The 26,588-nt window shown below is 36.9% G+C and overlaps 1 protein-coding gene across 10 annotated transcripts in view; it reads left to right on the top strand.

Moving 5' to 3' along the window:
• The window catches only part of CEP78 (centrosomal protein 78), a 52,107-nt gene extending 29,035 nt beyond the window's left edge, over window positions 1-23,072 (top strand). For 8 of the 10 annotated variants that reach the window (XM_048291248.1, XM_048291249.1, XM_048291253.1 and 5 more), the window contains exons 3-17: window positions 170-345; window positions 981-1,053; window positions 1,567-1,670; window positions 2,431-2,605; window positions 4,347-4,460; window positions 4,713-4,777; window positions 7,459-7,567; window positions 8,172-8,189; window positions 9,181-9,316; window positions 10,227-10,278; window positions 11,280-11,423; window positions 17,304-17,381; window positions 19,080-19,246; window positions 20,833-20,986; window positions 22,244-23,072. In XM_048291248.1, coding sequence (XP_048147205.1) covers window positions 170-345; window positions 981-1,053; window positions 1,567-1,670; window positions 2,431-2,605; window positions 4,347-4,460; window positions 4,713-4,777; window positions 7,459-7,567; window positions 8,172-8,189; window positions 9,181-9,316; window positions 10,227-10,278; window positions 11,280-11,423; window positions 17,304-17,381; window positions 19,080-19,246; window positions 20,833-20,986; window positions 22,244-22,792 — 2,114 coding nt within the window. In that variant the 3' untranslated portion in view covers window positions 22,793-23,072. The remainder of the gene's footprint in view (window positions 1-169; window positions 346-980; window positions 1,054-1,566; window positions 1,671-2,430; window positions 2,606-4,346; window positions 4,461-4,712; window positions 4,778-7,458; window positions 7,568-8,171; window positions 8,190-9,180; window positions 9,317-10,226; window positions 10,279-11,279; window positions 11,424-17,303; window positions 17,382-19,079; window positions 19,247-20,832; window positions 20,987-22,243) is intronic. The other 2 variants (XM_048291245.1, XM_048291247.1) reach the window with 2 other exon arrangements.
• The last annotated feature ends 3,516 nt before the right edge of the window (window positions 23,073-26,588 follow it).

Below are 26,588 nucleotides of genomic sequence, written 5' to 3'. Positions count from 1 at the left end.
TAATTGCATAAATCTTCTGTGGATTGAATACATGGGGGGAGGAATTGTTATGCCTAAGGAATTATTTTTATTTAAGAAAGTACACAAAAAAAGGAGGATATGGTTATAACTGCTTTTGAGCCAATAGGGACTGGATTTTTACTGATGTGTAATATTTGCTTTTTATTAGGTGTTGAAAGATACAAAACTTACTTTAGACGGAGAATTCCAGCAACTCTATCAGAAGACTTGACTGGCCAGCTATGCAAAGCTGTGAGAGGCTGTCTCAGTATATCAGATGTACTAAAAAATTTAGAACTGCAGGGTTTACTTCTGAGGAAAGGAGACCTAGCACTTTTAACAAAGGTGAGAATATAATAGTATACAAATAAATGAAAAATATGCCCAGAACAAAGAATAGTATCAACTAAATTTTATAAGTATTGGTTGCAGACAAGGATATTTCTCTTCTAAGGTATCTTTGTGTAGTCTTTATATATACATATACAATGATTCTGCTGAGACATTTAGTATAACCTAGTCTTAACTGAACCTAGTCTTAGAATCACATCATGGTGTATTTAGAAAGGTCTTAGCAACATCTCTGCCATGTGCTTGAGGCATATGACATACACTTGTGATTGAAACCACTGTGCATGTATGTGATAGAAGGGAAATTGTGGGACACCAAGGAGATAAAAACTGGCCTTCATGTGTGTTATTGAAAAGCTCCAGTTTGCTCATGAGTGGCTTCTAGGAAGGGAGCTTGCTGCTGGTGCCCACAGGCAAGATTCCTCTGTGCTAAAGAAATGACCCCGCTGAAACTGAACTTGAAGGTTTGCTTATTTGGACCCTTGTCTGAATCCCCTAGAATTTCTTGTAAGGAACAGAGTTTAAGCAATTTGGGTGACTTGGTCTTTTCTCTCTCTTTTTTTTTTTTTTTTCTTTTTTTTTTTTTGCTTTTCAAGCCAGATAACAACATTGTTTGTTTTATTCTTAAGGGCTTGGCCTCAGCTTCATCCCTGGAGAGTGTCTCCTTAGCCCACTGTCCAATTGGAGATGGAGGGTTGGAAAGTAAGTTCAGAATCAAAACCTGTAAATATACTTTTCTCTTTTTAAGTTTCTAAATAGGTAAGCAAATTTTTCAATATTTCCATTCCTGTTTTAAATTTGTCTGTGGAGATTAAAATAACAATCTTCACTTTATTCTGCATAACTCAGTAGCATTTAAAGACTTGAATTTCTTCACTTCATGCTAGTAAATAACTATACTAATTTGTAGTGATGTTTATACTTTTATTTAAAACAGCATTCATATTTTTTAACTCCTGATTCATGTTTCTATAAGTAAACTGAAATAAAATATGTTCTAGCTTGTTCAGGTATTCTTTGCTGAACATTTGCACTAGGAATGTATAAATTTAGAACACATTAAGTGTATTTAAAATATACTCTGTATTTCAGCACTAGTTCTTTGTCAAAGCTTTTGGCTGTTAAAGCTGCCTCTAAAGAGGTCACTGAAACAGTATGTTCTGATAATATGGAAATGCTGTGTGTACATAACATGCATGCTTTTGTTTTCTTCAGCAGTCTGTCAGAGTATAAAGAATATGGCTACTATCAGATTTGTAAACTTCACAGCATGTAGCCTCACATGGCGAGGGGCAGAACATATAGCAAATGTATTAAAGGTAATTTAATTGACTTTCTCAGAATGGTGTGTTTTTAAGAACGTAATACATTTAACTTTTTACTTTTACTTTAAAGCTCAAGATCCGTTAAGGCACTTCATGAGGAGCTTGTGTGAATACTGAAGTTAAGTGTGCATTTTTATGAAAGCTGTGACTGTGTATGACAAAAGGAGCTTAGTTTACTGGTGTGGGATTTAAACTTGGTATTTCTTAAAAAATCCCATCAATTAAATAATAAAGTACTTTCTTTAAATGAAGACTTGGGCTGTAAATGTCTGACAGCTGTTTTAGGGACTGCTGCTTTTATTGTCAGTAATTTTGAAAAATGTCTCAAGTATTCTTAAGCACTGGGTAAGAATAATCAAGTTTACAGTTTAGAAACTAGTGATTAACTGATCAATAAGCTTGTGCCTATTACTGTATTTTAATTATTGTTAATTGTGATTTCCATGAAAGCACAAAATTTCATCGTATTTCCAATTCAATGTGCCTTGGAATTGTCTGTCGAAAGAAGGTAGTAAGATACTTTGTAGCCAACTGTAATAATTTGCATTGCAAACTAGGTAGTCAGAACAAATACGAGTTACCAGTAAGATTTAAAAATCAGTTATGTTTCTTACAAATGGTGTGCATATATGAGCATATATTTCTTATACCAGCAAGCCATTGAACATGATTTACAGAAAAAAGGTGACTTGTGATCTTGTCATCAATAATGGCTTTGCTGTTGTATTTGGTAACCGCTTCTTTGTTTGCAAAGCACCAGGCAATAAGAAGACATGGTGAAGCTTGGGCTGAAAGCCTACGTTACCGGAGACCTGACCTTGAAAATATGTCAGGTTTGAGGCGGATTACTTTGAACTGCAACATGCTTGTTGGAGATAGAGGAGCAAGTGCCTTTGCAGACTGTCTAGGAGAGGACCTTTGGCTAAAAGGTATTAAAAAGTCTTTTACTGATGAACAGCAGAGTAATTCAGGAGTTTCTGTATAGTAACTATAGATACATTGATGTATAGATACTGAGATATTCCATATAACATAGATCTTTGCCTACACCAGCAAATTCTCCGTATACTTCATATCTGGTTATTAATAGTTCCTGTGAGGATTTCTGCGAGGAGATCTCAGTATCTCCATCTCTTCTACCACCTTTTCTACTATCTTTACATCTCACTACTACGTCTCTTAAAATATAGTAGTGACAGGCAGAAGACACAAAATTGTCGGTTACAGCAGTTGCAGCCAGAGGGGTAATTCACTTGCTAGGTGGGAAAGAGTACTCTTTTTTCCGAAGAAATCTCTCTTCCTCTTTTGAAGCATCTGAATACTGTTGTGCCCACAATAATAAATACTGCTTCAGTATTTTTTAGAAGTAATTTTTGTACAGTATATCTATACAAAATTACTACTGGTGCTGGAGTAGCACCAGTTACATTTTGTATGTGGAATCAAATACCTGTTTTATTGTTTGGTTTTATAGTTTGAGTCAGGTCTACAGATAACATCCATACTGGAGGATCAGGTTAGAGAACACTTAAACTGGTCAAACAGCAGTCCATAGGCTTTAAAGGGATGCATTCACATGTGCTGAGGAAGCTGGCTCAAAGACTATTCTCAGTAGTCTTTGAAAGATCATGGTGGTTAGGAGGGGATGCATGAGGACTGGAGGATAGCTAATGTCATGCCTGTTTTCAAGAAGTGTGGGAAGAAGGACCCAGGAAGCTACAGACCAATCAGTCTTACTTGGATCCCTGGGAAGGCAAGGATGTGCTGCCATCCAGAGGGACCTCAGCAGGCTGGAGAAATGAGCTGATGGGAACCTCATGGAGTTTAAGTAGAGGAAGTGCAAAGTCCTGCACTTGGACAGGAGTAGTCCCATGCACTAGAACATGTTGGGGGCTGTGTGGCTGGAAAGCAGCTCTGCAGATCCTGGTGGACAACAAGCTGTCCATGAAAACAGTGAAGTGCCTTTGTGGCAAAGAGGGCTAGTGGAGTTACAGGGTGCATTAGGCAGAAACTTGTGAGCAGGTTGGGGGAGGTGATTCTTCCTCTTTACTCAGCACAAGTGAGGCCATGGAATCTGCGGTACAGGAGAGAACTGGAGCTACTGAAGAGAGTCTAGTGAAGGGCCACGAAGATGATGAAGAGACTAAAGCAGCTCTGTTACCAAAAAAGGCTGAGGAAACTGGGACTGTTTGGCGTGGAGAACAGAAGGCTCAGAGTGGGATCTTATCAAGGTGTACAAATATCCGAAGGGAGGATGTAAAGGAGATTGAGAGAGACTATTTCCCATGGTGCCTGGGGACAAGGCAAGACTGAGTGGGTAGTTTAAAACCCTGGAGGTTTTTCCTCAACATCATGGAACCTTCTTACTGTGAGGGTGACTGAACACTTGCACAGGTTGCTCACAGTGGTTGTAGAGTGATGCATATTACCTCCTCTGCAGATGTTAACAGTTATTTCTTAATGTTGAAAAGTTCTAGTCTTCTTTGAAAGTAATACTCCTGTTTTTGCATGTGTCTTATCATCATGTTCTCATTCCTCATGCTTCATGTTCTGTGAAATGGAGGTTTTCAGCAGGATTAGTTTTTTTATGTATCAGCTAGTAAATTAAATTACTAACCAATTGCAGTACTACCTCCACTGATTTTTTTTTTTCCTCCTTAAACATCTTAGCACTTGATTTGCAGCAGTGTGGAATATCCAATGAAGGAGCAAGGTCATTATTAGATGCTCTTCAAACGAATACAACTTTAGTGGTACTTGACATAAGAAAAAATCCTTTAATTGGTATGTATCTGTGTTTGCATTTATCCTCTTTGTGTGGTTGTTGGGGTTTTTCTTCTTCTTCAGTAACTATATGGGGAAAGGTAAACTGCTTTTTAAAAAAAAAGAACATGCCACAGTAATTGGCTGACCATTTTTAAAATGGGAAAACAGGCAGGATAGGTAATGTGTACTGTTTATTCAGTGGTCTGTTTCTTCACATAAAGAGTTGTCTCTCACAGAAAATTCTTAGTAAGGTATTTTAATTCATTCTAGGTCATGTTCTGATGAAAAACATTATTGAAAGAGTTCTTAAGAATGGAAATAGTGCTGATACAGAGGTACGTGTTATGCGTTTCGGGATGAGTTTGGGGTTTTCTTTGTAGCTCCCATTGCATTTTTTTTTTTTTAGTGGGTGACTTTTTTCAAAATTAATTTAAAACAACAATTGTAGTTACAAACAGAAGTTTGACTCAGTACCAATAAAACACACTATCTAGGGGAAAACCTAAAACCACTATTAGGAACATGTTACTGTGTTGGGCTTTTTGTATGATCTCTTATGGAATTAAAGCTGTCACATGTAATAAAATCTGGATATACATTTAATGGAAAGAAAAATGGAAAGGTGTGTGTATTTGGACATTACCATAGAATGTTACATGAATATTGCTCCTGGACTGCTGGAGGGCTTTCTATTACATGTGTCCTTGTCAACATGGTAATAATAACTTCTAATTAAAAAGTAAAGGAAACAACAATTTAAAATTTGACATTTAGTTTATTTTGAAACTTACTTCTTGTCAGTAATTTCTGTAACTAAAATTTTTTTAAAGTTTCTCAAGACTGTCCTTTCCAATGCAAACCATCTATGAAAACAGAGTTCAGTTAAAGTACAGTGCCCTCTTTCATCTTTGTGTAATAGTCCACACAGAGTTCACAGTAATGTGCATAAACAGAATATCTAGACCATTTATGATTAGATATACTGTTCAAATATACAGAAATTGGATTCAGTTCTCAAAGGGGTCCCAGCAGTCCCAATTCTTGTGCTGGAATGTAGTGCTCTTTCGGTTTTTGAAAAGACTAAATTAGGTCAGAGCTGTGGATATGTAGGGACTGCCTAATAAACTCAGAATTTGTGTATAGAATTTCTGGAGGATTAAAACAGTTCCCCACTTCAATCTCTAGAAGACATTTTTTTGGGAAGTTGAGGTTGGTTTTGAAGAAGTACTCTTTCTGCTTGGCAATCAACAATTGCAAAATGTCACAGGGATCACCTGAAAATAACATCTGCCTGGAAATGCTAAAGATAATGGAAAGACAAACCATGGAAAGAAACAACTCTGGGGAATCTCCCATATGCTAAAAGATCACTTGATTCAAGACATTAGTTTTGTATTCAACCAGTTAGTGTGGTATCTTAAGTTTTATTGGCAGTGCTAGTAATTCCTTGTACTTCATTAACAACATGAATGAAGAAATACCACCAGCTTGCTAAGTAGCTCTGCATCTTCCACCAGGCACAGCTGTCTTTCCTTTTATCCTGCTTTGTGTAAAAACTGGTTGGTTGTTTTTCAGTAGCATGTAGTTGACTGCTTTCTGGGCTGGATTTTTAGGTTTGCAAGAAGAGTTGTATACTGCTAATTGAGGCCGTAAAATTTGACGGGCAGCTAAAACAAAAGCCGTATTTTTTTAGCAGCACTGTGTAGCAGTATAGTGGATTGTAATCATAGATATGACTGAGTGTAATAGGTGGTGAAAGTTTTTGTAGTTTCTGAAAGACTGAATAGCTTAAAGGAAAATCAATTGAATGTGTCTACAAAATAGGATGCTTTCAAAACACATTTTATATCTGGCTGTCTTTATGCTTAGATGCTGTTGTATAGCAACAGCAGTAGGCATCCAGATGAGACAGGCTATGGGCTAGATGAACTTTAGGTTTAATGTAGTAAAGCTGCCCTTTTAGGTGTCTAGTAAAACAAAATGACTTTTGCTCTTAAAAGCCTACAATTTAATTTTACTCTTTCTGGGTGTGTTTTAGTTTAAATTATAAATTTACTTGCACAGGGGCTAGATCCAGCTGTAGATGCAGCAAAATTTATACGAGGATTAATTGAGTCCAAAGTGAAGAAAAAAATGTCTTTCTTGACAGTGATAAATTTGGATTAAACTTGGTTAGTTAGAGCACAGTAATGGCATTTTAATCATTCTGATGCTTTAGATGGGAATAACTCTGGCGTACTGTTCCTAGTACTCTGATGTGGGATTTAGGGCTAGCTGAGACAAGCTTTGTGTTAGTGTCATCTGTATTTCCTTCAATGGCTGCTTCAACACTAGACCCTGTACTAGTGATGCACACTGAAAAGTGCAGGGTAATTTAAGAGTATCTACCAGGAGGAATTAAACTTCTTATCAGGACAAGGGGAACCTTTAGGAACAGAGTTGTTGCTGTAAGGAAATGAAGTCTGAAGAACAGCTATGGCCTTTGATCATCACTGTCTCTTAATTTTAGTTCGGGGCTTTTACTTTGTAAGGATGAATTTTCATTACAGGCAGGAAAAATAAAACTTCATGTTTTTTAAAATACTGACTTTATCAGTAATACAAAATCATGTTAGGAAGTTGTTACTACTCTGGAGAGCTTTAGCCTGAGCCAGTCATTTCTATCAAGCCAGTTTTCTGAGAATGAAGTGCAGAAGCCAGGGTTGCCTCTTTATAGGGTTGATGCTGGGGATTTTTTGCTATAAAAGGAGAAGTGTTTTGCACAGGAGAAAGGATAATATCAGATCGGATATTATAGCGGTGTTTTGGAAACACTTTCTGGTAATGTAGGCTATTATCTGTGTTTGAATTTGGGCTTTGTGAGACTGTTTCTTCTTGATTCTACAATTTATTAACTTTTATGTAAATAGCAGTGTTCTCTATATCTGACAAATCCCCTCTAATTTTAAATGAGCACCTCTTCAACTGTCAGTAACTAAACTGATTTATTTTTCTTAAAAAAACTCCCAAATTCCAGTATAAGTGGCTGATATCTCCGTCTTCCAAAGAAGCTTTGAAAACTAAGCCAAAGAAAAGAACTATTGTCCTAGGAAGTGGTCGGAAAGGAAAAGCTACTATTCGTATTGGTAATTCTTTGTTTTTCCTGGCTATAGTAAATATTTTCTAGAAAATTTTATCTTACTGCTTAAGAACTTCAATTATAAAATGTATGATACGTCTAAATCTTAGTGTTTTTCAGTACACTTGTCTCAAAAAAAAAAAATCCACTTCTTCCTAATTCTATAGCGTGTCTTCTATCATCATTGGTATCTGTAGGAAACTTGCTTTTGTTTTTTGTGCTGCTAGATACGTGGCTGGAAAAAAATGGTAGGATAAGCTGACTTTAAAATGTGTGGAAGCATTGCACATATTTGTTCTGTGTCTCCACAGGCTTTCCCTTCTGCAAAGCCTGGCAGTAGTAAGTTGTCTAATTCTCCTGCTATTGTAATCTTTCTGTAGCAGGCTGTCCTCTGCCAGAGCAAACAAACATGCTTTTTTAACTGATGCACAAAATGTTCTAAGATTTTTTTTAAAACTTCATGTAAAACTATAAATAGTATGTTTAAAATAACATTGATATCTTGAGTATTTATAATTAAGTATTGATAGCTCCAATACACTAAACATTTTTCAGTAAGCTACTAAAAATTTCAGTGTAATACATTTCACTGTCTCTCATCTTCGCTCTAGTTATCTGGAAGCAGAGAGGTAAGCATAAATCAAATAGAAGTCTTTGTACAAATTAACTCTGGTGATCAGGGTGGTGGTGGTGGTGGTGGGAGGAAAAAATGCCTGGCAAATGTGGTTGTGGAGGGTTTTGTGGTTTGTTGTTTGGTTTTTTTCTGTTTTGGGGTTGTTCATTGTGTGTGGGTTTTTTACGTGTTTTGGGGTTTTTTTTTAAGCAGAGGAGGGAGTTAGGAGATGAAAACTATGCTGTTTATTATGTTCAGAATGAATTGAAATTTTGAATCCCATTGCCTAAATTATTCATTTCTATACCATTAAAAAATCAGTTTTTTTATTGATCTCAGAGAAACAATAACCTGAGTTCTCACTAGTTTAACTGTAGGAAATATTAGGTGATTAGTTTTCTAGACTTATGTTTCTGACTTAGAGCCTGAGATAGAGTGATCATCCACATAAGGTTTCTTTGCTGAGTCTACTTTGGTGTTGTATGATTTAAACAGCAACAAAAGACCAAACCAGTGAACCCTACTTTTTCTTATTAGTCCTCTTAAGGGAAGAGATTGCCGGTGTCCTCAACGAGTGATCTGCATGAGTACCAGCTTTATTTTTAATTATTTTGCCCATAAATAAAACAATGTTCTTAACTCTACAGCCACTAGAGGGCAATTGGAAGCACATAGATTCCTTTACTGTCTACGTGGACTGTCTAAACTCTGATGTGAGACAATGGAATTAGGTATATGAAATTAGTAATGTGAATAAACGTCTTCCACTACAAAACTGTACCTCGTTTTTTGAAAACCAGCTTGTCTTACTTGCATCAACAGCAAGTAAGTATACCAGCTTCTAATTGCAAGTTTTTGGATGCTTCAGCAAAATTAGACTGAACGGCAGATTTCCTACAGTCCTTATTATTACATAGGAAATTTTATGAACAGTAAGCTGTGAATTTGTATGTGAATAAATAGGTATAATGAATTCTCTTTTCTTCTGATTTTGCTCTTCAATCCAGGATTATCATCTAAAAAATCTGTAAGTCCTGTGAAAAAAAATTCCTCTGTGAGAGAGAGTTACTCACCAAAACCACTAGCACCAGGCACAAAAGGCTTCCTTCCTTGGCGGACTGCAGAACGTGCAAAGAGATGCAGGTGAGGTTTTCATAATACAAGGGAAAATACTAAGGCATAAAACTTGCATGATAAATATAGTAGAGAACAATGTTAGCTTTTTAATACAATTTGAAAGTTACATAGAATGTCATCATAATTTTTTGTTCATATAAATTTTGAGAATTTTTCATAAATTCTACTCTAGTAAGTATTTAAAATAAAAAAAAAAATATGATAGCTGTAGGAATATTCATATGCTGCAAAAAAACCCACCACAACCCAACCTACCTTGTCTGTTTGTTCTTGTGTTAATAATGATTTTTCAGATGTATCAGAGCTGAAGAGGCAAGTTAGTATTCTAAACTTGTAGTATAGTTGATTTGAGATCCAGTTCAAGGTGCTTAGGTATTTTCCTGCCTCTTCTTTCTGGTTCACTTACCCAATACTAGTATAATTATTGTGATCATCTAAGTCCTGTAAATTAAAATAAAACTGAACAAAAATTACACATGGAAGCTGTATTTTGAAACAGTTTTTGTTTTTGTTTTTTTTTTAAATCTATTCCCTAGACCTTGGCCTCTCAAAATGGAGATTATATAACTATTAAAAAAAAAAATTACTTAATCCTCTATTGTAACTGTAGTTATTAAGCTTGTTTTTCAAAATGCTGAACACCAAATTCTCCTGGTGACTTTAGTTCAAAATAATTAACTAAGTAAGATGCCTATTGAAGATATTAATGTTAGCATCCAGTAGTGTTCGCTCTAAATCATGATTAAGTAGGGGGTACTAATAGAAGAAAATGAGAATGTAATGAGGCTTAAAGGGATATAGTGCAGTATCTGATGCTCTTTATACTTTTACTGGTTCGTCTGTCCTAGAATCCTGTGTTTGGAACATTATAAACTTACTTTCCTCAAAAGTATGGTTTTGGTTTTTTTTTTCCTAGCTTTAGAGGCGGGGCAATGGATTGTGCTGGGAAATTGCCAGTGAAGATTCAGGTACTGTTTCTCTCACACAGTGGTTTTGGTTTTAGTGGGTAAGGGTCTGAAAAAAGGGAAAGGTGCTCTCAACAGAATCTCATTGTCTGAAAGTTAAGACTGGAACATACTTTCAAAGATTCACACTCATAAAAGTGCAAAAAAATAGTTTACATCAGCATTTCGTTGAAGCTTCTTTGATACTTAGTACTTCCATTTCTATGTCTGTATATTTTGGTTTCCTAGTCCTATGAGCAAGTGAGTTGGAGTATAGGCACTATCCCTCCCCTCCGTAAGCAATAAGAACAACTAACAGCATTTTTCTCTGCACCATCTTTTCTGTCTTGAATTTGGATTATATACTTGTCTTTGCACCTGCCCGTGAGCTGCTTTAGTAAACTTAACCAGCAGGAGAAGAAAAATCGCGGTCTTTCTTCCTTTTCCTGTGCATATCATTTCCATCACAGAAGGATCTGATGGCTGCGAAGGAAGCCAGCAGTTACTCTCTTCTCTGGCGTAGGCTTCACATGGACTGCAGTGCTTTGGTAAAACATGGGCTGGCACAGGATGCCCAAGGGCAACAGCTCCTTTGACCCACCCCTCTGCTCTGACATGGGTCTTCCCTGGCTGGAGTGAGGGTATTGGCTCCACCATGGAACACCTCTTCCTGCTTCCAGCCTGATGTTCCCTCTGCTTCTTCTCACTCTTTTTGTTCCCACCTCTTGCGCCTGCCTGTTTTTTACCTTGCAATGGGCCAGCTGGGAATGGCTATGTTCTGCATGGGGTAGCCCTGGCTGTGCCTTGCAGAGGCCAACTCTGCTGCAAAATCCTCATCAGAAATATGCAATATAGGCACACATAGGATTGTTTTTTTTAATATTGTTTTATGCAAATTTATTTCAAAGTTGTATGGCTGGGCAATGACTGTATTTAAATTAAGCTTTTGTTATGATTAGTCTTTGATTTTTGCTACACATTGTAATGCTATGAGTGGGCATGTTTTTCTTTTCTGGTGTAATTAGACAGGTGGTCCTGTGAAAGTGACAGTAGAAAGTGCTTCTACATCTGAAACTGAAGACACAGAAGATTTAGAGGATGTTATCCACCAGCCTGATTTGGCAAAATCATTGGATAAGATTGATGTAGCACAGTATCAACAGTTACAGGTAAGAAGCATGTTCAGTGCCTTAGACTCCATAAAGGCAAATTTTACCAATTAAACCATGTTTTATTCAGAAAATTGTAATTAAATAAATAACCAGTTTTGGAGCAGGATTTCAGAATAACTTAATACAGCTGCAGCAGGATGTGTAATTGCTCTGTTCCAGTCTTGAATCATAGCGCACAGATCTTTTGATCAGTGTTACTGCCTGCAGTATTTTCTTCCAAGTATTTCCTTTATAAATGTAATTTAATTTTATTTACAAAAGCTAATATATAGTTGTTGCTGTTATCCCTAGAGAGATGGTGAAATCATGACATAAGTACAGGTCAGATGATATGGCCGAAGCAGAGCTAAGACCCCTTTGATGCCAAAACCCCATCTTTTATAGCATGGATCGCAAAAGAGAAAGTATGTGATTGGCCCCTTGGCTAGCCACCCACCACAGTGAGTGGCTGAGCGGTATAACCACCCATTTCAAAATACATTTCTCACAAGACTGAAAACAATTCCACTGTTCTCACAACAGCCTGCACCTGTGGATAGTTTACCAAACTTTCTCTGTTTCTCAGCTAAAGCATGAGAAAGGAAAAACTTCACAAATGCTTCAGCAGCTGGAAAATTCCTCTGCTCCTGCCTTTTAGCATCCACATACAGTGACTGTTGTGTAAAAATAATTACAAAAAATAGCTGAAAGCATTTGAATTACATTTTATAATTGAGCCTAGTAAACCTTTTTCATTTCCTTTTTATTATTCCTTTTACTTCCTTAATACTTAAAAAACTTAGCAGTAGTGAAATGGACTATTTCTGCAAATGTCTTGACTGGGAATGTTTTTATAAAAGAACGGGGTAGAAAAAAGGTATATATCAGTGGCTCAGTAGTGCTGCTAAGGTAATGTAGCACTATTTTAGAGTAACACCCTCAGGCAGAATAGCTGAGTTGTTTCTGAAGTGTTAAGATTTGAATTCTGTTTGGAGAAGCCAATGATTACTTCTGTAAATAAGATTTACAGTCAGTCTGGTTCTGGTGGTTGTTGTCTGAGCACCACACTGGGTGAATGTACTGTTCATGTGTGTAAATATTGGACTGTATACCTGTCTTCGTGTAAGAGGAGTGAAGTTAAGTTTTAACTTGCTGCAGGTCTGTCAGTAGTGGGAATGTTTAGGGTGGGATCAAGTTGTGGAACGCAAAATGTCTGTACAAATACTGCATAAATAACTACCAGCCTTTTCAGCTGATGTTAAATTTTTATTTAGACCTTCTTCCCTCTAGAACTTTTGTTCGGGAAGATTTCAAGGTTTTCACAAGTTGCTGGAACTTAAAATTGTGTAGCAGCTTTTACTGTTAGTGTGCAATATATTGACATTATGTTGTGTGGTGGCTTCAAGACTCTTTCCAAGAGCGCTGTGTCTGAAATCATAGAATTCCATGTCATATGCAAATTGCTCCAAAAACTTCTATGCAGGATCTACTGTGCTTTCAGGAAACTTTTGATGTATTTATTCTTGGTGTTTTGAGAGGGAAGAATATTATATTCAGGACACACAGAAGAAGCAGGCAGTATGTTGTGCTTTGGGGAAGGGTTGTCATACTGACCTGTTACTTCATTGTTAGCTGTAGTACTACATGGAGGGCAGCTGTAAGGAAGAGACCATTGGTTATTAATTTAAGCTTCCTTGGAAGGAAACCCACAAATTTTGGCAACCTACCCCAAAACTGGTTTTGATTTTTGTGGGCTTGTGAAGGTCCATATTTTCCTGACTTTCTGAATTTGAAAACCAAAATACTTTTTTAGGCTATGGTTGCTTATCAGATAGTACTGTTTAAGCAATCTGCCCTGGATTCTGTGCCTCACCTGTTGTGTCTGTTACTTTGACACAAAGCAGGCTTCACATTATGGCAGACTCAAACTATCAAATTGTCACCACTGAATTGTCTATTTCCCCTCTGTCACTTAGTGCCTTTTCATTTCTTGCTTCAGTCTTTTTCTCTTGTGCCTTTCTTCATGTTTCTCTGATAACAAGACAAGTTGATTCAACTTGCTAATATGGCGAAAACTCATGTAGTTAAACAAGGAGAAATGCAAAGTCCTGCACCAGGACAGGGATGGAAGAACAGCACCAAGTGGCAATATATGCCGAGGGAGACCATCTGGAAAGCAGTGCGACAGAAAAGGCCCTGAGGGTCCTGGTGGACACCAAGTTGAGCATGAACCAGCAGTGTACCCTTGCAGCAAAGAAGGTGAATGGTATGCTGGACTCCACTAGGAGGAGTATTACCAGCAGGCTAAAGGAGGTGATCCTTCCTCTCTGCTGGTGAGGCCACACCTGGTACTGTGTCCAGCTCTAGGCTCCCCAGTTGTAGAGCAACATGGGCAGACTGGAGAAGGTCCAACAAGGAGCCCCAAGGATGATTAAGGGACTGAAGCACCTCTTCCAGGAAAGAACCGGCACTGTTCAGTCTGGAGGAAAGAAGGCTCAAGGAGGGATAAATACCCAAAGGGAGGGTGCAAATAGGATGGAGCCCATTTCTTTTCTCTGATGCCCAGTGAAGGGAGAGACACATTAGGCAGAAGCTGAAACGCTGGAGGTTCTGAACATCAGGAAGCACTTTTTCATTGTGAGGGTGACTGAACACTGGCACTTGTTCCCCAGGGCTGCTGTTATGGCATCTCTGTCCTTAAGAGATACTAAAAACACCATCCTGACACGGTCCTGGGGCGCTTATTCTAGGTAGCCCTGCTTGAGTTCCCTTCCAGCCTCAACCAGTCTGTGATATTTTTCCAGGACAGTGTTCAGCTAGCTTAACAACTCAAACTGTTTGATGTGCTTGGGTGTACTTCAGAACCAGAGTACACCTTTTTCTCTGTTAATTTGGTACTGCCATTAAACAGCTCTTACTGCACAGCAGCTTGCGAGGGGAGCTGCTTTGAAGAACTGATCCGACTGAAAAGTAGTCCAGTGTATTTGGTGGTAGCAGGCCTTTCAGTAAAGTGGGACAACCAGTTGTGTTAGAACAATGATGGGAATGCAGAATGGGAATAAACAGTAAGAGGTGGGAGTTCTTAAACTCCTGCTTTGCCAGAAAAGCTCTCCAAATATCTCTTGATGAGACTAATGACGAGACTTTCACCTAAGTATGCAAGTGTTGGAGAACTTCTCTACATCCTTCTGGCATACTACTAAATTAAGCAAATAGTACTTAGTTGTGTTTTCATTAAAAAAAAGCCTTGGCTAATGAAAGCCTAATTTCTGTTTAAATGAAAAACAAGAACTGATAAATATTCATTCCTTCCACTAGAGGGAATCAAATGTCAGAGTTGATTTTGATGAAGTGTGTAGTTGAGGTAACTCCCATACTTTTAAATTTTAGCTAGGGATTTAAATGGTGAACTTCACCTTTAATCTAGTTAACAGGGAAGTAGAGATTGCACTGTAACTGTTTTTTTTAAAAAAGTATGATGCAGTCAAGTAGAAGAACATGGCTAATTAGTTACTAAATTTTTAAAAATATAATTTAGTTTTTAAACTTCAGTTTTATACTTCTGTGTAATGTTGAACAGACATACTGCTTATGGTAATTCTGGGGGGTGCCTGTATTTTTGGTATTCAGTTTTATCTTAAAATCTATCTGGGCTGTAATACTTGAAGGCTTAGGCTTGTAGCTTGGATGTACATTTAGGTTTCTGATATATTTAAGTAATTTTTTTCTTCACAAAGACTGGGGCATTGTGTCAGCTAGTGAATTTCTTAAAAGCAAATCAAAGATTAAAGTGTACATATACTTGTAATGGTGACAGATTAGTTCCTTTAAATTCTGTCTTTGATGCTGCTTATGAGGAGATGCAGCTGCAGTATTCAATTTTGTTATGAAGTCAGCCCATAACCATGAAATACTATGTACATCTAGAGTGTGATAAATCAAGTTTAAACATTACTACAAAGCATCTACATTTCTGTTTAAAATATTACGATCTTTTGATAACTTCTAAGCCATTGACCTTTGACATTACAAACCAGCAATTTGAAGATAAAGCTCAGTGCTTTCATCTTTAAAATTACCTAAAATCTGTCCACAACAAAAATACTATAGAACTATGGTTTCTAAAGTAGAATTCCTAGCCTACATCCTAGAAACTTTAAAATAGAAATAATTATATGTATGCACCGGTACTATAAATGGAAAGGTAAGAATTCTTCAGTCTGTGATAGCTGTGACTGATCTTCAAAGCTAGGTTGTAGGATTCCAGGTTACATGTCAAGTTGTCAGTGTGAAACATTATGGTTGCTGCTTTCTGTGCTGTGCTTGTGTGTCTCTTAGAGGTTTTATAGCTCCCATTACTTCCACATCTAAGGTAAATGGCAGTAAGATTGTGGTATTTGTGGATGGTTCTCCTTAGATATTTGCCCCCAGCCCTATGCCTGCACCTTAGATAGTGCTAATCTCTTCCGAAAAAGTGTCTTTGAAATGTGTTTTTCCTAAACCTTCTGACTTCTGCATGTGTAGCTCAAGTATGAGTCTGATGAAGAGACTAAAAGACTAGCTTTCTACTTGCAGCGTTTGCGTGGTTGATGCTAGTCTGGGGATTTTAGCAGTGTGCTTCACTGGAGTAGTGACAGACCCATAATCATCACTTTAAGTGGTTGTCACTGGGAGGGCTATATATAGAGTGTTCTAGAACCTGCATCTTTGAATCAGTTGCAAAAGTACCTTGCAACTTATAACACCTTTTTGCATTTGTAGAAGGACTATTTTTACTATGTATTCTGTTGCATACCAGTCCTCTCACCTGATTGCTTATATGAAGTGCAGTGATAGGCACTTGAATAAGCTTTTGATAGTAAACAAACTATTTCAGTACTATTTGAATCTTTGATTCTCTTTAGAACTGGTTGATACGGTGTGTTCAAAAAGCGGTGTCTTTTTACATATGTGTGCCTGTATACAAAGTATATAGAGAAAGGAAGAAGTTTTGTATACTGTTAATTCATATAGTCTATCCTCTGAAAAATAGAATAGCCTGATAATTTGAACAGTTTTCACCTTTTGAACCAGAAGATTGTTAAGGTGTGCAAGAAAAAAAATTCTTGCTTGTTTTTCCAGTTCAGGTGGTGTAATTAAAGATGATAATGCTCTGCTGGGATGCAGGAAAATGTGGTATTGCAAATTCTGTCTACTCTTACTGAAACTGAGATTTACTACTTAGAACTAATAGTTAAAATACAAGTTTAGGCATCTCATGAATAAGACTAGGATATATTTATTAGGTGTTTTGGGTTTGTTTTTGTTCTTGTTAATTCAACACTAAACTTGGAATTGTGATAAACTTTTTACTGGAGAACTAAGTGCAACCAGTTAGAGTCCAGTTCTTAGACTCCAGAATTTTGTATTCTTACTGCTGAGAGTACAGTTCTTTGGAATTTTGTCTTCTTACTGCCGTAAGAAGGAATAAAATCCCGGATAAAGACTGTAGTTGGAAAATCTAGATATGGCTGCTAAGTACTTCTTATTAGAGCCCAATATGAGCTTTTGATGATGTAGACATTTAGTTAAAAATGATGCTTGAAAAAGTGAAGGGAAAGTAAAGAAGAGCATTCATTCCTGAGGGTTATGTCATAGACCAAGAAACTTGGGCTCTAATTTCATGTTATCTGTTGCAATCTTACAAATCTGTTAAGTGAATCACACTTCTATTTTTCTGTCTTAATATTTTGCATCCAAGAGTTATGTACGGGTAGACCTCTGTCTTGTATTTTTGAAGAAGATATGTTTGGAATGCCATGTGCTAGTTGTTAATTGGACATGTTGAGCTTTTTTTAATTGCATGTTAGTCTGACATTTTGAGATAAATTTCATTCTAGTTTATCTGTGTTTTGATAGATGGAGCTGGAAGAATGCCTGGGAAAACTAAAGGAAGAACAAGAAGCTAGAGTAAAGGCTGAGGAACGATTACTAGAGGTAAAGATACTTAACAATTAATGATCTTTACTTTTAAAGGAGGCACTGCTCAAACAATCATCTTGCTTAATTAGGAGTAATTATCAATGACCACTAATGTGGTAGCTTCTAGAGTTTCAGTTCAAAGTCATGTGGATCGTTTACTAGTCTAAGGGCAATGATGAAATCTGTCTTTAGTAACGTTTCTGTCCTTAGTAACGTTTGTTTGTTCTGCTGATTCTGTTCCAGAGCCTTGAACTCCAGCTCAAGCTACTCTTTCAACCTGTTTTATTCATTTTCTGAAATACTTACGATATGGGGCATCCTGATACTTGTTTTTCTCAAGAAAGGGATTAAATCTGTTGTGCTGAAAAGCTGTTTGTCACAACTGTTTTCTATTTGCTTTATTCTGTATCTTTGATATTTAACTTTTGTTTTTGCAGGCAGTAACCATATTGGATGGTTTTCTGCATGTCAGTTGTTGTGAAGTGCAGTTTAGCTTTGATGAAACTGAACAGCTTATCACAGTTAAATTGTGAGGTCTGTTTCCCCTCTGTCTGCTGTTGCTGACCTAAAAATATTCTTCGGCATGAATAAGCAGAATTTTTTGTAAGATACTTGAGTGTAAGGTAGTGTAAACAAAATGGATTTGGTCCTTACATGTGATTTGGAGGGGAGTGAAAGTAGTGATACCCTTTGAAATATGAGCAACAAGTGGTACCCCACAGTACAGAGAGCAGATATCCACAAAGGACTCTGCACTTCTCAAGGCTCATTGCAGTCCTCTTCTGTGACTGTCCCCATCTTCCTGTAATGTTATGTGCACCAGTGGGCTCTGCTGGGTATCTGTTGTTTAGATACTTAAATGCTTTTTAGGCTAAACACCCCCTACAAGAAATCTTTCTCTGTCAAGGCTAGGCTGGTTGGACTTACCCCCTCTCCTAGGAAAAGGTGTTAAACCAAGTAGCAGTAATCTCTAAAATTGTTTCTTTTGATGCTTGTTTATCACCTACAGTGTACTACACAATTTTAAGCCTGTGGTAGTACTTGATTGCACAGCTGTAATGTTAAATGAGTGAGTTAGTGCTTCCCTCAAATACAAAACCTTGTATATCCTGCAGTTATCATGCAGTTTTCAGTTTCATCATCGATTTGATTAATGGTTGATGTGGAGAAAAATGGAATCACATTAAACTTTCAGTTTTGGGATGCATAGTGCAGGGGAGAGATAACATGAGTACGCATTCCCCATGATACAGAGGGGTGAATATAAGGACATTGGCCTTCATAAAGGTTTTTTTACTAGTAAAATAAACTCTTTGGTGTTAACATGTCATATAATACATGCAAAGTAAAACAATGTGTGTTGCTGCCTTGCAACAAATGTGAAAGCTAAATTCTTCTGCTTGTACTTGCTCTGTAACGTCCTGTACATACTGAAGACAGTGCTCAGCCAGTGGTTTTGAGTGCCTGCTGGAATGTCTGTGGTAGCATAGAACTGCAGCTGTGCATAAGCAGACCTACACAGAGCTCATTGTAACAGTGCCCTGAAACTGTGTGGTGCAGCAGATTCTGCATCTTGTTATGTAAGTTATTTCGGATATTCCTCTTCATGATGCTGCTGTTCAGGCACACAAAGGTGAGGTTTGATATTTTGGGGTCTTTTAAACTGAAAATTAAAGAAATTTCTTCTTTTTTTTTTTTTCCCCCCCTGTATAGACAGAAATTGAAAATGCAAGATTAAGGAATCTAAATATCTCCCTGTTGGAGGTTCTTCATGCACAGTCAGTAACCAGCTTGATTTTGGAAGATGAAGGTGTTCTAGGCAGCATTGAGAACTCTTTTCAAAAGTTTCATGCTTTCTTAGACCTCCTTAAAGATGCTGGGTAGGTTGTCACTTTACTTAAGTTTTGCTGTTTTTCCTGAGATCTTTCCACGGTTATCCTCACAGTGAAGTATGCTGCCTTCTACCCCACCAGATTTCTAGGTCTGTACTCTCAGAGAGCAGAGGAATTAGCCATGTCCCTATCGTTTAGTCTTTTCCTAGTGGCAGAAACACGATCTAAGCACTATTCAGCTGAGTTCATGTATCTGTCTTTGGGAAAGGCTTTCAAGAAGCCAATTCCAAAAGAGTAGAAAGCTTCTAGTAAAGCAAGTTTCCAAGCCTTCAGTGAATCACCTTTGGCTGTTAGCATTTCCACAATATGAAAGGCTCAAAATTGAATTGCCTTCAGAAAGTGTCCTCTTATCTTTTGCTGTCCATTCACTAATTGAAGTATGGAAATCTAGATGGATGAATCTTCAGCCTTTATTTATTTATTTAAAGTCTGGATTTATTGTTAGTAGTAATAGTGAGTATGGATTAAAGTTTGTGTTACCACTGTATGTGCAATTTGTGAGAGGATGGTTCATCCTTCCCATTTTTCAAAGAATTTCAGCTTAAATCTGATTTGTAAAGCTTGTATGACCAAGCATGGCAGTCTCATCCCCAAGGAGGGAATGATATGAATATATATTGTAGTCTATTCCATGCATTCAGAGAAGATCACAGAAGATTTTATTTGCCCTCCCTATTTCCCACTTCCAAATTGTAATGGTATAACTCGGGACCTAAGTGACAATAGTCTCAAGTTGTGCCAGGTGAGGTTTAGATTGGATATTAGAAATTTTTTTCCACTGGAGGTGTGGTCAGACATGGGAACAGGCTGCCCAGGGATGTGGTGAAATGGCCATCCCTGGAAGTGTCCAGAGAACATCTGGATGTGGTGCTTAGGGACATGGTTTAGTGGTGAACCTAGCAGTGTTAGATTAATGGTGGGACTTGATGATCTTAAGAGGTCTTTTTCAACCTTAATGATTCTATGATTCAATGATTCTAACTTACTGTGAGGTTCATCCTGAGGCTGTGTTCTAATTTTGTGACAATCAGTTTGTAGAGTTGCCATTACTACAGGAGTTTCAAACTTCTCAGGAAGGCAAAAATGCATTTTCACTGCATGAAAAAAAAATTCTTCATGCCTATGTCTGTTCATGGCAATAAGGAGCTGCTCTGAAAGTTACAGAATCCCAATCATGAAGAATGCTTTTCTCAGTAAGCTTCTATGTGTCTATCCTATGCTGTGCTATCGGTTAATGACTGCAACTTCTCACCTCTTACTGTGGCTTAAAACCCACATGTGGTTGGTTTGGCCGACTTCCAAGCTGCAGGTGAGTTCAGTGAGAACTAGGAAAGCTTCATTCTCAGCCTTGTAACATTTTCTTTGAATCTGCAGGCGTAGTTTGTGCAAAGACAAGAAAATACCTTTAGCTAACTTGTTTTCATCTTGGTTATGATACTTTGAGCTTCTCATAAAATAATAGAAAACTATGTTCAAAGCTTGAAACAGATTCTACTTCTTCTGGTTTTAAATGTTTAGTCTTTCAAAGAGTAAGAATTGCTTGTGTCATTTTCTATTAAACCTTTATTTTACAGGCTTGGACAACTTGCTGTATTAGCTGGGATAGACCAATCAGATTTTGGTGTTTTGGGGTATTCAGAAATGAATTCTACTCTCAGTAAGCCTGTGAACCTGGTAAAGGAGAAGTCTTTTGAAGAAGAAAGACAGGAACATACCCAGAATAGCAAAGTAAGTCTAGAAGGAATGCTAGAGGCAATTCTACTTGATACTCTTTAATATACTTCTCAGCTGTTAATCCCCCTCTGATTCATGAAGTTATTACTGCAGCCATTTACTGTAGCCGCATTTATACAGATCATAATAATTCAATGGTTAATGTAAGCTTTTAAAGTGTTTACCACTTGGAGCACAAACCGTAGTATTCTGTAATGTATTAAACTTTGGTGGTAATTGTGTTGTTTCCTAGTCTGAAATAGAAGTTCCAATAGTGGTATGCATCCACTAAAATTGGAAAATACCATGACTAGGTTTCTTAGAAACATTTAATAATGAAGTATAGTGTTTTTAAGAAACCTAGTCTTCTAGGAAAGGCTGTACAATGTACCTTCTGAAAATCACAAATTATCTTATAAGTAATTGCAGCATGTATGTCCAGTTCTGATATGTGTCTGTGTGGCCATGACATGAGTTTCAGACAACTACATATTTGTAGTCTTTGTAAATATTGCATAAGGTTTTAGGTCCTACTCTGTCAGTTAAAAGTAAATTCTGGATTTTTCAAAGGAGGTATTAAAGTTCCTGTAACAAAGAAAAAAAAAAAGCCAAGCTTTTTTAAAGGCTATTAAAAATTTAGATACTGGCAGCCTATAGCTATGTCCAAGTTGAATAAAACTGTCATACCAAGAATCACTCTGCACTCACCTGTGTTTCTTAAATCCAACGTCTTCCCCTCTAACTGTCCTAATTTCCTCAAGAATACATGAGCTCCTTAAATACGACGCTGGAAATTTGTGGGTTGTTTTAACAGTGTGGAGAGAATGCCCAGTTTTGCAGTTTGAGGACTCTCATTCTTATCTCCTAGTATTGGTGATTAGTTTGTATTCTTGAAGCAGCTAGGTGTTGTGGCATAGAGTGTGGGGACTACACTCCTGTGAACTGCTAGTAAACATAAGGAATGGCAGGTATTTCAGAATGATAGACATGTTTAAGTTTTGTCTGCTTTTGTGTAACTGACACATCTCTGTAGTATTAATTTCAAGCTAGATGTGAAATTGTAATGTACCTATTCTGTGTCATTATCACCCTAGCAATCTTCAGATACTTGTTTTGAAAGGTGATAAAGATTGTGCAATTGCTATTACCTCTGTGTCTTAACTATGTTAAAGACTGTATTTTGCTCTGCAGACTCCATTATATATGGCAGTTGCAAAACTGGCTTGCTTTCTCTAGTTGCCTCATTTTCTTCATTGGAATCTTTTGTTTCAGAACAGAGCTGGGGACATGCAACTTTCTCTTCCTAGCACTTTTCAATCCCAGATGGTTGTGAATAATACTTTTTCATCACTTGGAGAAATACAGGAACTTCAGGCTGCTGGACAGCAGTACCAGCCAGGTTCATGGAAGGAAAATGAAGCTCAAACAATTAACCAAAATAAAGAGGATAAACCTCGAAGTAGTACTCCAGTATTATCTGAAAGAAGAGTCAAACAAAATGAACATGCAAAAGGACGTCACTCAGCAAGACAGTTGGCTACCAGTATGCATTCATTTTCTGATTCCAGTGTACAAATCAAAAGTGATGATAGCAGGATATCCAGTGATATTTCTAGTGAAAAAAGCAAAAATTGTTCCTCTAAGAAATACATCCCTGTAGCAAATGAAACAGCAACTCCAAGTATTGGAGTGAGAGGAGACAAAAGTAGACTGCAGGCAGTAAATGTTAGCTCTGGAACTGATACTGTAGGATCTGGCTCTGAAATACAGGGAAGTATGCAAAGTGTTACCAGCAATTCAAATGGTTCTAAGTTGTTGTAACTGTTCTTTACACTTGCCAGATTAATAATAAGTTTTGGATGTCTCAGTATAATTAGTGAATTTTTTGTAAAGTTTTGTAGACTTTGTGACTTTTTAAAGCATTGCATGTTGCTTAGTATTCCTGTTTCATGTTTGCATTCTTTGTCACTAGATTTTTAGTTTTGAAAACATGTGATACACCTAAAATGGTACCCATCAGTTTGTACTACATATAAGGGACTCTTGGCATATGGATTTCATTATCACAGATCTTTGAGCTAATAAAATTAATTTGAGTACAGTTTTTTTCTAGTGTTTATTTTCAGTGTATTCCAGTAGGAGTGCAGAAATGGTTTTGGGCCAAACATGACTTCCTGCATAACAGTGTGTGGATATGACATTCCCAAAATTAGTGGGAGTTGCAGAGCCAAAAATGAGCCCAGAAACATCCCTATAAGAAATCTTTAAATACAACCATCATTAGTGCTATGACTGCAGATCATAGTATAGCACATGTTGGAAGGGACCTCTGGAGCATGTATAGTCTAACTCAGATTGCTCTCTGGACCTAGAGAAATGTGAGAATGCAAAACTAAGACAATTACCGTTGTTTTGAAACTCCTGGGATTTACCCCCCGCATCTTGTTCCTGATTTGCAGCTTCTGAACTAGAAAAGACTTACCACATAGGCAGGATGATCTAGTCTGAACTGGGGGGAAAAACAGCCTGTAACTATTTTTTACTCAGTCATCTCTTATGTGAGTTCTGGTACACATAAGATCTGTAGAAATTCCTGACTCCAGTTGCTTGACAAATACGAAAAAACTCATGAATCCTCAAATGGAATTTTTCTACAGAGCAAATAGCACAAGATTACCTTAGCTATTGCAATATTGCACAAGTAATTGCACAATGAAAGTATGTTCTTTGTACAGAGTTTGTCACTTCATAATATTAGAAGGTAATATATTAGTCTTCATTATTTTTTTACATATTTTCCCAACTGTTTGTCTAATTTTTCAGTCATTCTTTGATTGTGATTTTGGTTTGACCGAACAATTACGTGCAATCTGTATATTCCGCATTAAAAGGCTGCCTATTCCCGTTTTAGAATCTAATATTCTAAAGCTAATCACTGAGAAATGCTGAATAAATTATAAATTCGAAAGTGTTTTATTTGTGAGGATAGGAGTTAGGAATCTGTTACTTGTCCCTAAAAATACCATGAATAACTTAGAACAAATTATTTATTATATGCCCATAAGCAGGTTATATAAATATATTAAATATTTTTCATGTTAAATACTTGCTTCTTAATATTTGTGTTTAGAGCATGAATTGCACCAAAAATCATCCTTTAAAGCAAAATTGACCCGGCAGTTTAGATGGGCATACTTTTTTTCAGTGGGTTAACACTTAGCCTTTTTTTTTCCTGTTAAATCAGAAACAGGAAGGATTCTTCACGTCACTAGTGCTGTGGTATTGCACTCTCTCTCATTGTAAGAATCTGTAGTGCATACTTTGTGTATAGTTGGATCTGAGATTGGCCGAGACAATGGATTTAAGCTACTAGGGGAGAAGTATTCTTTTAAGGCTATCATGAATATATCAGAAGTTTCAAGGTTTTTTCTAACGATTTAAAAACTTACTTACAAAAAATATTTTACACATACAAACATATATATTCTCTATATATTTAACAATAAAGTATTCTAATAAAAAGTAAAAGTATTTTTATTTTAAATTATTATGAAACCATTTTCTGTGTGCAATCTGAATATGAACTGTTTCATTCTCTTGCTATTAGTTAATGTTTTACATAATTGTGTTCTTGTTTGACATAAAAGCCTGAAATCAATAGGCCAGGTATTTGCTAGAGAACATGTTACTGTTTACTCATAAAGCTCAGTAATTTTTTCTCTTTTCACTTAGTCTTCCCAAGAGCTATTCTTTAGAGTTCAGAACTTCGATCTCCAAAAAACAAAAGAGCCCCAAACCCTTGTTTGAACCACCAGTGTGTATTATTTCACCAAAATTTGCTCATCTCACTAGTTTGTTGGACCAGATATCCGAGTTGCCTCCTGAAACGCTTGCCAGGTTGCTATGTAGTCAGCATTATTTGTCTTTTAATAATGATGTCAGTTTGTCAGCTGTGGTACCAGACAGAGAACTCGTGTACGCTTGCTCTCCTTGAGTGAGCTGACTCTTTTCCAGCAGTAGTCCATCAAGGTTTTGTCCAGCATAACATGAAGTCATGATGAACCTAATAAAAGTTTACAGAAAGCTCTGAAACTTTATTTACATTTTTTCTGAGGTTTTTTTTTTAAATCTGTCTTGTTTTGTCCAGTTATTCATCATAGTAAATATGGCGCTCTCTGCTTTTGTGTTAATTATGCAAATCCATGTTCATCTGCAGGGATTGATTTGTGGCACTTGAAGGGTCAAATTCTCTGTCAAATGGTAGAAGTAGAAGCATTCCTGGAAATCATGGTTTTGAAAGCTTATATTGGGTGACTATGAATATTGGTATGATTCTGCGATGGAATTCATGGTTTTTGATGTAATTAAAATACTAAATCATAATTGCTGCAAGCAAAATACTAGAACAGGAGAAATCTCAATCCAACAGAAACAAAACTGTAATGTGACCTATACTATTTCTCCTTATTCTTTCTATCTGCAAAAGCATAATAATCCCTTCTCCACAGCAAAAATTTCTGGTTTATACCTTCTTATCAATTTTATATACTTCCCATCAATGCACAGTAGGAAGAGGATTTTCTAAAGCTTCTGGGTGCCAAGGCTTCCAGCAGAGTTGTCCTCTGATCTCGTGCAAGCTGCTACTTTTGACCCTTCTGGCCAGGATGGGATTTCTGTGAACTGAAAGCTCCAATACCTGGTATTTACACCCTGTGCTCTGAGCTGATACAAACACTAGCTTGCCTAGTTTCTGTGTTCTAGCTCTTTGTGCTAGCATCTGAATTACATTTTTAAGTCCAAAGGTTTAATTTCCCTTGTGGTTTGTGCCACACAATTACAATTCAAGACTGATCCTGCTTGGATGTTGAAGGACTTCTGTAGTAGTCGCCAGGCTTCCTGACCTGAACCCTCAACCTATACTATGTCTGACTGCTTCCACTACCCTTACTACCTTGGATACCATTTACCTAGCAGACTTGAGTTTGAAGTTGCTTCCCTGGGCCTATATAGGTGGTTTGGATTTAGTACTGGAAAGACCATATGACAAGCCTGTATCTTTTGATCTTATGTCTATTTGAGACACTAGTAAAAATAATTAAATTTTAGTCACATCTGTGTTATTATTAATCATTTCAGTAGATGTTTCTATTTAATTATAACTAATTTTTCTAACCAGAAATAATGTAGTTTTTCTGGGTGTTGTGGTGTGAGACATACTTTAAAAATACCTTGGTGTTTTGAAGATAATGTATCCAGCCTGTGAGGTCTGTGAAGTTTGCTGTTATCTCTTAAGAACTGAGGAGGTTTCTGGTGTCTGAAAGCAAGTTTGGTAGATTTTTCTTAAGCTATAGCTATTATTGAAATGAAAGTTATCTTTGCTCTACCACCACTCTCTCTGTTTACAATTCTTTTAACAAAATAACTTCCTTAAGATGAAAATCTTTTAACTAAATACCAGATCAAGCTGTGGTCTGTAAATTCTTTTTGTTGTTCCAGGTATCCCCTGGCTTGACAGGAAAAGGAACAAATTCAAGTAGTTGGTATTTCTTCAGTGAAATAATTGGTAATGAAAAATGGTATTTTATATACATCTCAGTATTCACATCTCAGTATAATG

This window comes from Corvus hawaiiensis, chromosome Z (assembly GCF_020740725.1).
Source record: "Corvus hawaiiensis isolate bCorHaw1 chromosome Z, bCorHaw1.pri.cur, whole genome shotgun sequence".
NCBI classification, from domain to species: Eukaryota; Metazoa; Chordata; class Aves; order Passeriformes; family Corvidae; genus Corvus; species Corvus hawaiiensis.
The sequence above is the reverse complement of the archived record's forward strand: the minus strand, read 5'-3'. Positions and strand labels throughout refer to the sequence as shown.